We start from the raw sequence: 15,862 nt of genomic DNA, 5'->3' as shown, positions 1-15,862 counted from the left end.
ACTCTTCCACCCACGGAGTTGACCAGCTCTCACCACCAAATGTGGATCACAACCTCCAGCAGGGAGATGAACTGCTACCTCACATGCTTCATCCTGACAACCTCGATCTCCTGGATAAGGTTGAGCGCAAGTACAAGAAAAAACGCAGGAAGCAGCCTAAAAAGCAGCGGCTCCGCCATTTCAATGACCTGTGGGTCCGGATTGAAGAAAGGTACTGGTGCTGATTTTAGATATGGGCGAGTAGATATGTGCATTTACTGATGTAGCCATAAAGTGACCTAGACGAGTCAGAGTTCTGCATGGGCCACATTTGTTGGATTGCCATTGCTGGTTGAAGACAGCAGGCCTGGTGTGTGTGAGCTCTGTAATCGACTGGTATCCCATACTGCTTAGAAGGAGATGGAGGAGTATTTTTGACAAAATTAAATGTAGTGAGAAGTCAAGCAAAATGACACCTTGTATTGGCTAACTGAAAAGATTACAATATACAAGCTTTTGAGACAACTCAGGCCCCTTCTTCACAGGAAGATGTGATTACACACACGCCCGAGTTGCCTCAAAAGCTTGCATATTGTAATCTTTTTAGTTAGCCAATACAAGCTATCATTTTGCTTGACTTCTCACTACATTCATAATAATGGCTAACACGGTACAACACCCTAGTACTACCAACAAAATTAAATAAATTCATACAAGTGTTGCATAGGCTGTGTGGCATAGTGGGTAAGGTTTTGGACTTCAGTTCCTGAGGTTGAAGGTTCAACACTTACAAAGCAACAGCAAAGTGTTTATTCAATGTGACTGAGTAACAAAATGTCAATTTAGAGTGGTTTGGGGTGACTTACCTAAGTCACATTTCTCTTGATATTACATATTTAGTACAAGAAGTGAGAATCCAGATAGATAGATAGATAGATAGATAGATAGATAGATAGATAGATAGATAGATAGATAGATAGATAGATAGATAGATAGATAGATATGAAAGGCACTATATAATAGATAGATAGATAGATAGATAGATAGATAGATAGATAGATAGATAGATAGATAGATAGATAGATAGATAGATAGATAGATAGATAGATAGATAGATAGATAGATATGAAAGGCACTATATAATAGATAGATAGATAGATAGATAGATAGATAGATAGATAGATAGATAGATAGATAGATAGATAGATAGATAGATATGAAAGGCACTATATAATAGATAGATAGATAGATAGATAGATAGATAGATAGATAGATAGATAGATAGATAGATAGATAGATAGATAGATAGATAGATATGAAAGGCACTATATAATAGATAGATAGATAGATAGATAGATAGATAGATAGATAGATAGATAGATAGATAGATAGATAGATAGATAGATATGAAAGACACTATAAGATAGATAGATAGATAGATAGATAGATAGATAGATAGATAGATAGATAGATAGATAGATAGATAGATAGATAGATAGATAGATATGAAAGACACTATAAGATAGATAGATAGATAGATAGATAGATAGATAGATAGATAGATAGATAGATAGATAGATAGATAGATAGATAGATAGATAGATAGATAGATAGATAGATAGATAGATACTTTATTAATCCCAAGGGGAAATTCCCATACTCCACCAGCAGCATACTGATAAAAAACAATATTAAATTAAAGAGTGATAACAATGCAGGTAAAACAGACAGACAATAACTTTGTATAATGTTAACGTTTACCCCCCCCCCCCCCCAGGTGGAATTGAAGAATCGCTTAGTGTCAAGGTGCCACACTACACAGAGAAGAATGACCCATCTACTGATGTTTTATAAATGTTATGAAGTCCAAAATAAGCCTGTGTTAAGGTCTTGTTACATCTCTCTATTATAAAATAATATCTTGGGAGGGAGACGAGACGTGATCTTCTCAGAAGACACTTTGACGTCCCCTTGAGACAAAAGGACAGCTGCTGTACAGGCTGTTAAATGATCGACACGCAGCACAACAAGCAGAACACGCCACTCGCCAGCAGCAGTAAGCCAGCAGATGATCCGAACACATCTCCTTAGCATGCGATCAGCCCCCCCATAACCCCCCCCCCCTTCACAATGCGAGTGGCAGAGGCGCGAAGTGGCAAAAGGACAGCTGCCGAACAGGCTGTTAAATGATCAATGTGCGAAAAAATGAAAACGCAGCAGTAGCAGAAAGACAGCAGCTGATCCGACCACATCTCCTTAGCGTGCATTCAGCCCCCACCTTCACAATGCAAGCAGCGGGATACGACCTGCGAGAAAGAGATTTAACCAGGCCTGGGGCCGGAAATAAAGGACAAAGAGTAGATGACAAAGTAGAATGTCGTAAAGAATTTTTAAAAGTTGGTGTGATACACATGCAGAGCAGGTTAGAGATAATGAAAGTACTAAAATTTGAAAGTCTCAAAAAATGATAGTAAAGATCGCATTAGCGCAAAGAAATGGAAATTATTACCTGGTGAAATAACGGAACAGCGAAAAGAGATTGAATATACTGTTCGAGTTTAAACTTTTGTAGATCGTCTAATTCGTTTTGCCAGTGAGAATTTAAAGATTCCAAAAACGTTGGTGCGGTATGAAGTCCGTGAGACGGAGACTTTTAACATGAGATTCTTTCAAGTCTTGGCGATTCTAAATTGTCCCTAGTGTGTGCTTGGTGTGTGGGTGTGTCCCGGGATTGGTTCCTGCCTTGCGCCCTGTGTTGGCTGGGATTGGCTCCAGCAGACCCCTATGACCCTCTGTTCGGATTCAGCGAGTTGGAAAATGAATGGATGGATGGATGGATTCTGTCAAGTCGCGCCCTACTTACAACTATTTTCAGACAAGACCCCGGTCATCTAACCTCTCAGTCAGACACGCTTCCTGCGCTCTCATCTCTTATAAATTTTATCAGGACGATAATTTTATACCTTCGAGATGACACATCAATGACAAAGTGATGAAGAGAGAGCATGGACAACCATTCGAGAAAGTCATTCTATTTATTAGAGAGAAAGAAACGATATTCACTCATAGGCAGTCATAAGTTGCGTTGTCACGATGTAAGTCCAAACACGGAATCAAAATCCAATGTGATACTGATGAAACGTTAATTCCAAATATTGTTTTTACAAAAGTTTTAAAGTAAAAGTGAAAATAATAATAATATGTAACAATTCTCATGAAAATGACAATCTCTTTAAATTGTATGTCCGGATAACCAAACCTGGGGGTGGGCGAGCGAAGTGAGCAGGGGGCAGAGCCCCCTAGTAATATTTAATGAATAATCCATCCATCCATTATCCAACCTGCTATATGCTAACTACAGGGTCACAGGGGGTCTGCTGGAGCCAATCCCAGCCAACACAGGGCACAAGGCAGGAAACAAACCCTGGGCAGGGCGCCAGCCCACCGCAGTTAATGAGTAATCCATCCAACCATTTCCCAACCCGCTGAATCCGAACACAGGGTCACGGGGGTCTGCTGGAGCCAATCCCAGCCAACACAGGGCACAAGGCAGGAACCAATCCCGGGCAGGGTGCCAACCCACCGCAGGACACACACACACACACAGAAACACACCCAGCACACACTAGGGCCAATTTAGAATCGCCAATCCACCTAACCTGCATGTCTTTGGACTGTGGGAGGAAACCGGAGCGCCCGGAGGAAACCCACGCAGACACGGGGAGAACATGCAAACTCCACGCAGGGAGGACCCGGGAGTCGAACTAGGTCCCCAGATCTCCCAACTGCGAGGCAGCAGCGCTACCCACTGCGCCACCGTGCCGCCATCAATGAGTAATAGGTACCTAAATTAAAGTATTGAAAATTTCCCAAATAAAACTGCCTTCTAAACTTTAATGAATAAGTCGCCTGCTCATGTGTTTTATAATGGAGGTGAAGGCTATTGGGGTCCCATGTGGCAAATTAACACATGTAGCTGCTGGTAAGTAAGGCAGGATCAAGAACGGGTCACACGCGTGCCAAAAAGAAATCTCTCAGTCTAAAAAAGTTTTTAAAAGATTTAGTGAAAATTCAAAGCAAACAGTCCACACAAGAAAAAGATTGTTACACAGGTAGAATAACGGGTAAAAAAACTGGAATAATGTCGCTTCTCTAAACTTAACTTTTCTTATCAAACAGTTGTTTCTATACTTAAAAATTCTTTACTTCACCTTCAGTACGCTCTAAACGTACAGCGCTGCTCGTTCAATGGAGTACATTGGGTTACGTTCTATTGGGCACGTTAAGGCCCAGTGGTGCCCTCCATGCCTTTCTCACGGCAAGGCAGGGCACTGAGACTAACCGAGAGTCAGGGAGAAATAATTAGATTATACAAAATCAATACAGCTTGTGGGGGTTATGCGAACCTCCTCTAGACTATGCACTAGTATATAGGCAAACATTTAATATATCTTAAATAACTAGAAACTGGCTCTTACAACATATACCATGATTGTGACAAAGTTACTTTAACTTGAAAAATACCAGGAGTTATCCATTGACCTATTCCATCTTCCATTTTTTTCCCTACATTCAATTATTTTCTAGGCTTATCTATTCCATCTTGGGTGTTCGTAACACTAAGGTGTCAGGACAAGAAACGCATCACAGCGAGCGTCAAAGTAAAATCTTTTTGGATGTGGGAAGAAAAACAGGGAGGACAAGCTCCACAAAAACACTTTGTAGGCCCGGAGCCCAGGGCTCTGGGGTTATGAAGGAGCAGCGCTAACCACAGCACCACTATATGTATAAGTAAATTACATTAAACAAAAAACAGATCAGGGCCTCTGAAAATCCTGATTTAATTTGCTCATAGCCCTGCTAATCTCAGGATTGGGTAGTCAGCCATCTAGCCGTCTTTATCAAAGCTGACCTCTGGCTCGGCATCTTTTGAAGCTGGCGTTTCATTTTTCCATTCAGATCAATGGCACCTTCATCTGCAGCCGTCCTCGTCCTCGCATTCCTTTGTCACCGACCTGCGCCGACTAAACCCGTCGGCTCATTTTGAATGGCTCGCTCCCAATCATAACCCGAGCCGCTTTGAAAACCCAAGGTTGAATGTGATTTAATGGGAATTCTCAGCAGGCCTGGCGTACACTTTTGGAAAATGGCAGCTATCACTGCTTCTCATTCAAGCACATTTCATTGGCACAGCTTCATTATTACAGAATCGTTAAAGGATTTCTGACTTCAAAAGCACAAGGAAAATCACATATTACAGATTAGCCATTCATTCATCTGCCTGACCAGTTCAGGGGAAGCTGGTGCCTACCCCAGCAGCACTGGGGCACAATGTGAGAATGCAACCCTGGACATTGGTGCCAGTCTACTGCAGCACAGGCTCAATCAGTGGGTCTGTTTACACCAGGGGTCTCCAACCTTTTTTTCCCCTGAGAGCTACTTTTACGAAATGAAAATGGCCGAGAGCTCCTCATGTTTTCTAACATTTATTCTCATAGCTTATTTCTGAATAAGCTTGTTTTGTCTGAACATTTACAAAATGTTGGTGTCAACAACTCACATTTTGCATTAAAACATCGCAAAAAAATATTTAGTTTACCTGCAAGTGCATTTAGTATGTCTGTATGCATTTTCTAGTGCAGTGGTTCTCAATCTGTGGGGCGGGCCCCCTGGGGGGGCGCGAAGTAACAAAAAGGGGGGCGCGAAGATGTGAAAAACAGAAAACAAGAATCAAAAATATGAAAAATACATCAATTGAAACCAAAACAAATTAACTTAAACTACGTTCTGATACTAGAAAAATAAATATAGAGTTAGATAAATGTCGATAAAAGTTAAGTAGGTATAATAAAATATGCATCTATGATACATCATTAGGGCGGCACGGTGGCGCAGTGGGTAGCGCTGCTGCCTCACAATTAGGAGACCTGAGGTTCGCTTCCCGGGTCCTCCCTGCGTGGAGTTTGCATGTTCTCCCCGTGTCTGCGTGGGTTTCCTCCCACAGTCCAAAGACATGCAGGTTAGGTGCATTGGCGGTCCTAAATTGGCCCTAGTGTATGCATGGTGTGTGGGTGTGTTTGTGTGTGTCCTGCAGTGGGTTGGCACCCTGCCCGGGATTGGTTCCTGCCTTGTGCCCTGTGTTGGCTGGGATTGGCTCCAGCAGACCCCCGTGACCCTGTGTTCGGATTCAGCGAGTTGGAAAATGGATGGATGGATGGATATATCATTAATTAAAAAAGAACAAACTGGTATTAGTGGGCTCCTTTCAAAAAAACGTTAGGGGGGGCGCGATTAAAACTGTTATGAAAACTCGGGTCGCAAATACTTAAAGGTTGAGAAACGCTGTTCTAGTGTATCTCACATGAATGCTGTCAAAACAAAGCAATGCAATTCCAAATACACCGATACGACGTATTCATTTGTCATTTTGCTCCATGTCACTTTATTCGCATGTCCAAGTCGCATGTGTGACGTGTTGTTCAGTTAGTCAGATGGCTGGCACTGAGGAGTCTGGTGGAGTGGAGCCACTGAGGTTCGCTCTTCTGGAGTCATTTCAATGTCCGTCTGTCAGTCTTGTTCTGAACTTTGACTTCATGACATTCACGTCAGACTCACAGAGGTGCGGAAACCCAAACAGAGCAGACATTTTCAGAGCTGCTTGGTGAAGATTCTTCTAGTTATCTCGCTCTACTAAGCTCCAGAAATGCTGAGAATGCTGTTGAGACTTTAACTGCACATTATTGTGAAGGTTTACTAATATATAATATGTAAAATCCAATGTCTGTCTGTCTGTATGTCTGTCCGCTTTTCACGAGAGAACTACTTCACGGATTTCGATCGGGTTTTTTTCTATAATTTGCTTGAACAATTCGGTTGATTTTGCGACTTCTCTCATTTCGCTATGTATCAGAATTCGATTTATTTGCGAGAATGTAAGAGACACGCAGTGGGCTGTGGGGTGGTGGCCTTCCTCACTCACTCGCCAGCTTCGGGCCGTGGTCCTTAACTCCGCTGAGCTAGCAAACGAGAGAACAATTGAATTCAACTTTGTTCAATATTTAAAGTAAAGTGTTACTTAGGGGGCGGCACAGTGGCGCAGTGGGTAGCGCTGCTGCCTCACAGTAAGGAGACGTGGGTTCGCTTCCCAGAATAAAGGATGGGTACATAGATATGTGTGTTCATACATTTATGTGGACGTACAGTACATACTGGTATGTCTGTGTATACTGAGTGCCTATAATGAGTATTCATCCCCTTGAAAGTTTTCACATTTTATTATTACACAATAATGAATCACAGTGGATTTTATTTTGTATTATTTGGAGATTAAGCAACAGAAGAGGACTTTTTAATGTCATAGTGAAGAGAGATCTCTGAAAAGTGATTTAAAGTCGTCTAAATTAATTACAAATATACAACACAATTTGGGCAGCACGGTGGCGCAGTGATAGTGCTGCTGCCTCGCAGTAAGGAGACCCGGGTTTGCTTCCCTGCGTGGAGTTTGCATGTTCTCCCGTGTCTGCATGGGTTTCCTCCCACAGTCCAAAGACATGCAGGTTAGGTGGATTGGCGATTCTAAATTGGCCCTAGTGTGTGTGTCCTATGGTGGGTTGGCGCCCTGCCTGGGATTGGTTCCTGCCTTGCGCCCTGTGTTGGCTGGGATTGGCTCCAGCAGACCCCCATGACCCTGTGTTCGGATTCAGTGGGTTGGAAAATGCTTTTCTTTCGTCTTCGACGTTTCATTCCATTTCTACCGTGTTAACCTTATACACTTTATATGCACTGAGAGCCATGGAGCTGTGTGTGTTGCGTGACGGCCTTTACACTACTGATTTTTATTTTCTGCCCGTGGTCATATCTTGTAGGTAGGGCGTGTCTTGCACAGTGGCAAGTGTCTTTGGTCTCGTGGGTCTTTAAAATTGTCTTCCGAGAGGATCACGTATCGTAGCCTTGCATTTGCTTTCCATTCCAGGATTTTCTTCTATAGATAGAGAGATTTGTTCCCCTCTGTTTCTTCATCGTTATTCTGAATTGCTTCATTTCTTTCCTTACATGGCACCCAAACAGAAATGAAATGTGAAGTGAGGGAGCCAAGAGAAGACCAACTAAGTCAGGGCCTCAAACTCCAACCAATTTCACTCCAACCAGTTGCTCAGTTAGGCTCTGATTCTTGTCGTTAATTAAACCCGTTCTTTAATTCTATGGCTTGTTGCTGCTCTCATTGTGCATTAGCAGACATTTCTGAAATTGCTGATGTTCTCTTTTTTAACTCTTTGAGGGCTAAATATTTTTTACAAAAACCTGTTTTCTGAAAAGCAATAGTTTAACATAGAAATCAACATAAAACGTCTGTTGCTGCATGCTGTGGCTGCCAGTTTGCTAAGAATGTGCGGCAGACATGCTGCCAGGCTGTCTTCACGTTTGCTGGGGCAGCAGTAGGGTTCACAGTTTATTGTAGTCTGGTTTCTTCCTCTTATCATTGTTAAGTGGCAGTCCTCCCAGGCGAGCAGTGCCATAGGCGTGTCAGCTACTTGAACCCGTTCAGCACCTTGATTAGCTGGGGACCAGTCAGCTGAAGCTGGAACTGCATATTCGTTTCTGATTGCTTGTATCAAAATCGGAGTCTGACGAGTCATAGTCCAATTCAGAGAGAACAGGCAAAATGTCGTTGCTTTACACGTCCGCTTTGATCTCTCGCCAGATGTCAGAGCTATTTTTGCCGTTGTTTGTGCCTTGCTACTCACGGGAGCGCTGGAAATCTCGGGTCAAAACCAATGAAGCTAACTTTCCTTCTAGCAACAAGAGTCCAACTAAAACATAATGGTTGGTTTTGTCACAGTTTACAGTTGATTACCATCGTCGACTCCTCCATTTGACAAAAGTCAACATCAGCCCTGAAAGAGTTAAGAGAACTGATAAAATGTTTTGTGGACCTGAGCAGATCGACATTCCTGAGACCTTCACCTTTCTTTATTTTCAGATATTGTATGATGGACACCTGTTGTTTTGGCTCATTTTATATCTCATTATTGTTTGGCAGCTGATTAAGGAAAAAAAAAAACAATTGAGGGGTCTGAGTCTTCAAGAGCAAATCAAATAAAATGAATTCAAAAGAAGTTAATTAGCAGCAAAAACAGGTCACTCATTAAGAAAAGAGTTAGAATGAAAACCTGCAGCCACTGGGGTCCTACTTGAGAACCATGGAATACACCATTTTTATGTGTTCAAGTATATCACCTTTATGTGTAGGCACTGTGTGTATGCAGATCGAATGTTTGCCTGTTCAAATACGTTGAAAAAGCCATGGGGTGTACTTACTTTTTCACATGACTGTATACCATCCATCCATCCATCCATTTTCCAACCCGCTGAATCCGAACACAGGGTCACGGGGGTCTGCTGGAGCCAATCCCAGTCAACACAGGGCACAAGGCAGGAACCAATCCTGGGCAGGGTGCCAACCCACCACAGGACACACACAAACACACCCACATTCCAAGCACACACTAGGGCCAATTTAGAATCTCCAATCCACCTAACCTGCATGTCTTTGGACTGTGGGAGGAAACCGGAGCGCCCGGAGGAAACCCACGCAGACACGGGGAGAACATGCAAACTCCACACAGGGAGGACCCGGGAAGCGAACCCAGGTCCCCAGATCACCCAACTGCGAGGCAGCAGCGCTACCCACTGCGCCACCGTGCCGCCCTGACTGTATACCATATTAGCAAATATGGATAACTAGCTGTGTAAGTCCGTGCTGTAAAAAGCCTGGGCTCCTAGAAACTATTGAAATCGTCAGGAATAAAAACTGAAATGAAGAGTCTGGCGGTTTCGTTTTGCGGATGTGCTCGCCCCTCTTGTCTATCAGCGGCTAAGCGAGTTTGTCCTTCATCAGGGGTTTCACTTTGACGACGGAGTCGCTTTCTTTCAGCTTCATGCTGTAGCCTCGGCCGTCTTTCTTCTTCCGACTCGTTAACTTGGGGCCGCCTTGCCAGCTCTTTGAGCTTCATGCTGTAGCCTCGTACTTCTGGGCCGGAAAGACAGACACACACACTTCCACACTTAGACGTTTATATACAAGATGAGGGACAGGACTGCCATAGCACATTAGAAGGCATGTCCTGGATCAAGTCTAAAAGTCAATTGACTCCATTTGTAAATACCTTAAACATGGGATCGCAATACAATACAATACAATTTATTTTTATAGAGCCCAAAATCACACAAGGAGTGCCGCGATGGGCTTTAACAGGCCCTACCTTTTGACGGCCCCCCCAGCCTTGAGTCTCTAAGAACAACAACAACAACATACTGTATTTACATGTGTACCACGCGCACATTTTTTCCTGAAAATTAGCATTAGAAAATCAGGAGCACGTCATACACGAGGACATTTTTTTCTGTAATGTTTACTTCTTCTGCTTGGGCTCACTCGCTCACGCTCTCTCTCTCTCTTTCTCTTTCTCTCTCTCGCTCACGCTTTCTCTCTCTCTCTCTCACTCGCTTGATCGCACACTCTCTCTCGCTCATGCTCTCTCTCTCGCTCACGCTCTTTCTCTCTGTCTCTCTCACTCGTTCGCTCACGCTCTCTCTCTTGCTCGCTTGAACGCTCTCTCTCTCTCTCTCTCGCTCGCTCGCTCGTGCTCTCTTTCTCTCTCTCTTTCTCGCTCGCTCACGCTCTCTCTCTCTCTCTCTGTCTCGCTCGCTCGCTCGTGCTCTCTTTCTCTCTCTCTTTCTCTCTCTCTCTCTCTCTCTCTGTCTCTCTCGCTTGCTCTCTCTCTCTTTCTCTCTCTCTCATTCACTCACGCTCTCTCTCTCTCTCTCGTTCGCTCGCACTCTCTTTCTCTCTCTTGCTCACGCTCTCTTTCTCTCTCTCTCTCTCGCTCGCTCGCTCGTGCTCTCTTTCTCTCTCTCTCTCTCGCTCGCTCACGCTCTCTCTCTCTCTCTGTCTCGCTCACTCGCTCGTGCTCTCTTTCTCTCTCTCTCTTTGTCTCTCTCGCTTGCTCTCTCTCTCTCTTTCTCTCTCTCTCTCATTCACTCACGCTCTCTCTCTCTCTCTCGTTCGCTCGCACTCTCTTTCTCTCTCTTGCTCACGCTCTCTTTCTCTCTCTCTCTCTCTCATTCGCTCACGCTCTCTCTCTCTCTCTCTCTCTCGCTCGCTCGTGCTCTCTTTCTCTCTCTCTTTCTCTCTCTCTCTCATTCGCTCACGCTCTGTCTCTCTCTCTTATTCGCTCGCACTCTCTCTCTCGTTCGCTCACGCTCTCTTTCTCTTGCTCACGCTCTCTCTCTCTCTCTCGCTTGCTTACGCTCTCTCTCTCGCTCACTCGCTCTTGCTCTCTTTCTCTCTCTCTCTCTCGTTCACTCACGCTCTCTCTCTCTCTCTCTCTCTCTCTCTCACTCGCTCTTTCGTCATGCAACAAAAACAGAAGTGCATTTTGCGGAAAACGTGCCCTAAACGCTTCCTATACAATCACAACGTGCGTCGTACATGGGGCAAATTTTTTTTGCGATTTTCTTTGTAAATATTAGGGTGTGCGTCTTACATGAGTAAATACGGTATATTTCTAGAGCACATTTTCATACAAATAATGGAGCTCAAAGTGCCTTACATAATGAAGAAAGAGAAAAAAGACAAAATAAATAAGAATTAAAATAAGGGAACACTAATTAACACAGAATAAAAGTAAGGTCCGATGGCCAGACAGGACAGAAAAGACAAAAAAAACTCCAGATGGCAGCAGAAGGCCGCCTCACCACTTCTTTTAAGTTTAGCTCTTAGAATTCAAAGCAGACCCTCATTTGAAGATCTAAGGTTACGATTAGGAGTGTAAGGTGTCAGACATTCTGATATATAACATGGAGCAGATTATTGAAGGCTTTATAAACCACAAGCAGTATTTTAAAGTAAATTCTAAATGACACAGGTAACCAGTGTAGTGACGCTAGGACTGGGGTGATTTGCTCAGATTTTCTTTTCCAAGTTAAGATTCTAGCAGCTCCATTCTGCACTCGTTGCAATCGATTGATGTCTTTTTTTGGGTAGTCCTGAGAGGAGTGCGTTACAGTAATCTAGTCGACTGAAAACAAACGAGTGAACTAATTTCTCAGCATCTTTCAATGTTATAAGAGGTCTAACTTTTGCTATGTTTCTTAAGTGAAAAAATGCTATCCTAGTGATCTGATTAATATGCGTTTTAAAATTCAGTTCACAGTCAACAGTTACCACCAAATTCTTTATCTCCGTCTTGACTTTTAATCCTAATGCATCAAGTTTATTTCTAATAACCTCAAGAAGACAAGCAACAACTCCCAAAAAATACCTTGTAGGGAAAAAATGGAGTAAGCCTTGGGAAAGGCAGTTCAAAGAGAGACCCCTAACCAGGTAGGTTGGGCGTGCAGTGGGTGTCAAAAAAAGGGGTAATTACAATATAATACACAGAACAGAACATAAGACAATATAATAGAACAATAGAAATATTCCAAGTACAGAGCAGAAATCAACAGTAGATGATATCACTTGCCGTCAGTTTCTGCTTGGTAATGTGAGACTGGCCAGCAGGCACCACACGTGAAGGATGAGGATTGCTAATCAAGTGTCTTTCTTTTCTCTTCCAGCACAACCATCGCTTCGCCGCCCCCGCTTATCCGCGTCATTAACGGGTACATCACGGTGGAGCCCTTCTTCCACGGCCCTCGAAGACCCAGTCACGTGAAGATATCCGTGGACTCTGCCTCAATGGCTACCTTCTCTCTCCTTCCATTCCTCTGGACTATGCTGGCTCACGCGTTGACTCAGCAGCTGTATTAATCTGCGGACTCTTCTTTCGGACCTCAGTCTCTCTCCATTACTATGCTGCTGCTTTTCAGATGTGGATGCTCAAATTTTAGCACAGAAGACGTTTTTTTTGGATCACAATGAAGCCAAACCCTAATTGTTCACAGACTGTGCTTTTTCTCTCAGTAAATTAAGGAAAATATTCCTTTAGCCATGACTTTATTCTTCTCTTGCTGAAGAATCCAATTTTCTATCCCATGATGCTATGGGAGGTTTGTATATGTACTGTAACATAGGTGTAATTTAGAAATATAAAAGAAAATTAAAGACGTTTGATTTTTTTTTGTGTAAAGATAAAAAGCATTATATTTTTCTGGGTTTTGCAGGCACTAAACATCACTAAAGTAGACTATTTTCCTACCATAGATGGACAAATACTTAATTTATAATATGTAATATCTGTTTGATATTCAGACCATCTCAGATGAACTGTTTCACTGAAGAATACTTGTATTACCTTTTGTGTTCCAAAGTAGAATTTGTTCAGCTAATTTATTAAAAGTATTTAGTCCTAGGTAACCTGCAGTGATGGACTTTGCACATGTGAGAACCTTTTCCTGTTTTTTTTCTTATGGGTGGCCATTACATCTAAAATCCTGGGTTTGAAACCTGCGCCTAATCAAGATCTGTGTGCACTTGGCCGGTTTTTCTTGTGCATTTTTCTCCGGTTTTCCTCTCAATGATATAGGAGGGGTGTTCAAAAATGTATCTAACTGTGTATGAAAGAAAGTAACAAGCACGTTGAAACAAGTCTGGGGATGTTGTGATGTGTCTCAAGGTGGCTCAGTGCGAGTCTAACATTTTAAAGAGAAAGGAGATCAGGAGAGTCCTCGTGCGACTCAAGTAAGCTTCTTCATGACAATGCGCCGGTTCACATAGATAGATAGATAGATAGATAGATAGATAGATAGATAGATAGATAGATAGATAGATAGATAGATAGATAGATAGATAGATAGATAGATAGATCTTAATTATAGTATAGATAGATAGATAGATAGATAGATAGATAGATAGATAGATAGATAGATAGATAGATAGATAGATAGATAGATAGATAGATCTTAATTATAGTATAGTAGGCAGGATAGCATAGATAGATAGATAGATAGATAGATAGATAGATAGATAGATAGATAGATAGATAGATAGATAGATAGATAGATAGATAGATAGATAGATAGATAGATAGATAGATCTTAATTATAGTATAGTAGGCAGGATAGCATAGATAGATAGATAGATAGATAGATAGATAGATAGATAGATAGATAGATAGATAGATAGATAGATAGATAGATAGATAGATAGATCTTAATTATAGTATAGTAGGCAGGATAGCATAGATAGATAGATAGATAGATAGATAGATAGATAGATAGATAGATAGATAGATAGATAGATAGATAGATAGATAGATAGATAGATAGATAGATAGATAGATAGATAGATCTTAATTATAGTATAGTAGGCAGGATAGCATAGATGATAGATAGATAGATAGATAGATAGATAGATAGATAGATAGATAGATAGATAGATAGATAGATAGATAGATAGATAGATAGATAGATCTTAATTATAGTATAGTAGGCAGGATAGCATAGATAGATAGATAGATAGATAGATAGATAGATAGATAGATAGATAGATAGATAGATAGATAGATAGATAGATAGATAGATAGATAGATAGATAGATAGATAGATAGATAGATACTTTATTAATCCCAAGGGGAAATTCACAGTCGATGTCACTGTGAAGGCTGCCATCCAAGAATGTGGGATCCAGCAGCTGAACCATCCACCCTTCACTCCTGCCCTGGCTCCCTCAGATTATTTCCTGTTTCCGAGTTCTGAAGAATTCTCTCTGTGGACAGCTGAAGACGTCAAGTCATTGCAGGAAAAGTCGATGAAGTGTATGAAGCAATCAGGGCACTTTACTGAAAAATTAAACACATTTTTTATTTTAATTCGTTCCTAGTTAATTAGTTATTGAACGCCCCTCATATCTATTAGGTCAATCAGCAAATTTCAGCAACTTTAAATTAGTCTGGTGTAAGAGTGGGAATGAGTGGGCTCTACAGTGAACTGGTGCCGTTTTCTGCCTTGCACCCAATCAAGTCAAGTCAAGTTGGGGAGCCTGGTACAGCGCGTTGCCGCACCCTCAACACGACGAAACAACTCAGGATCCCGGTTGGCAACCCCCCAGGCAGATACGCGGTCCAGCTGCAGATGGTGTATCTGTACATCGTTCTACAATTCAGCACAATTTGCACAAAGAACATCTGTATGGCAGGGTGATGAGAAAGAAGCCCTTTCTGCACTCACGCCACAAACAGAGTCGCTTGTTGTATGCCAATGCTCATTTAGACAAGCCAGATTCATTTTGGAACAAAGTGCTTTGGACTGATGAGACAAAAATGGAGTTATTTGGTCAGAACAAAAAGTGCTTTGCATGGTGGAAGAACAACACTGCATTCCAGGAAAAATACCTGCTACCTCCTGTCAAATTTGGTGGAGGTTCCATCATGCTGTGTGTCTAGTTCAGGGACTGGGGCCCTTGTTAAAGTCAAGGGTTCAGATGAATTGAACCCAATATCAACAAATTCTTCAGGATAATGTTCAAGTATCAGTCACAAAGTTGAAGTTACGCAGGGGTTGGATATTCCAACAAGACAATGACCCAAAACACAGTTGGAAATCTACAAAGACATTCATGCAGAGGGAGAAGTACAATGTTCTGGAATGGCCGTCACAGTCCCCTGACTTGAATATCATTGAAAATCTATGGGATGATTTGAAGCAGGCTGTCCATCAAATTGAACTGAACTGGAGAGATTTGGTATGAAGAATGGTCAACAATACCTCCATCCAGAATCAGACACTCATCAAAGGCTATAGGAGGACAGCGTCTAGAGGCTGTTAGATTTACAAAAGGAGGCTCAACTAAGTATTGATGTCATGTCTCTGCAGAGTCTGGAGATGATCCTGTTCAGTGGATGCAGTGGATTCTCCATGATTGACAGGAGTCTGCTCAGCACCC

The 15,862-nt window shown here is 42.2% G+C and overlaps 1 protein-coding gene across 1 annotated transcript in view; it reads left to right on the top strand.

Moving 5' to 3' along the window:
* Positions 1-13,331, top strand: part of trabd2a (TraB domain containing 2A) — a 218,681-nt gene extending 205,350 nt beyond the window's left edge. Inside the window, exons 6-7 of the mRNA XM_051929803.1 lie at positions 1-211; positions 12,598-13,331. The exon at positions 1-211 is cut by the window's left edge and continues 44 nt beyond it. Coding sequence (XP_051785763.1) covers positions 1-211; positions 12,598-12,790 — 404 coding nt within the window. The 3' untranslated portion in view covers positions 12,791-13,331. The remainder of the gene's footprint in view (positions 212-12,597) is intronic.
* The last annotated feature ends 2,531 nt before the right edge of the window (positions 13,332-15,862 follow it).

The sequence above is a fragment of the Erpetoichthys calabaricus genome, chromosome 7, assembly GCF_900747795.2.
Source record: "Erpetoichthys calabaricus chromosome 7, fErpCal1.3, whole genome shotgun sequence".
Lineage (NCBI taxonomy): Eukaryota > Metazoa > Chordata > Cladistia > Polypteriformes > Polypteridae > Erpetoichthys > Erpetoichthys calabaricus.
This window is presented reverse-complemented; position numbering and strand designations above follow the sequence as displayed.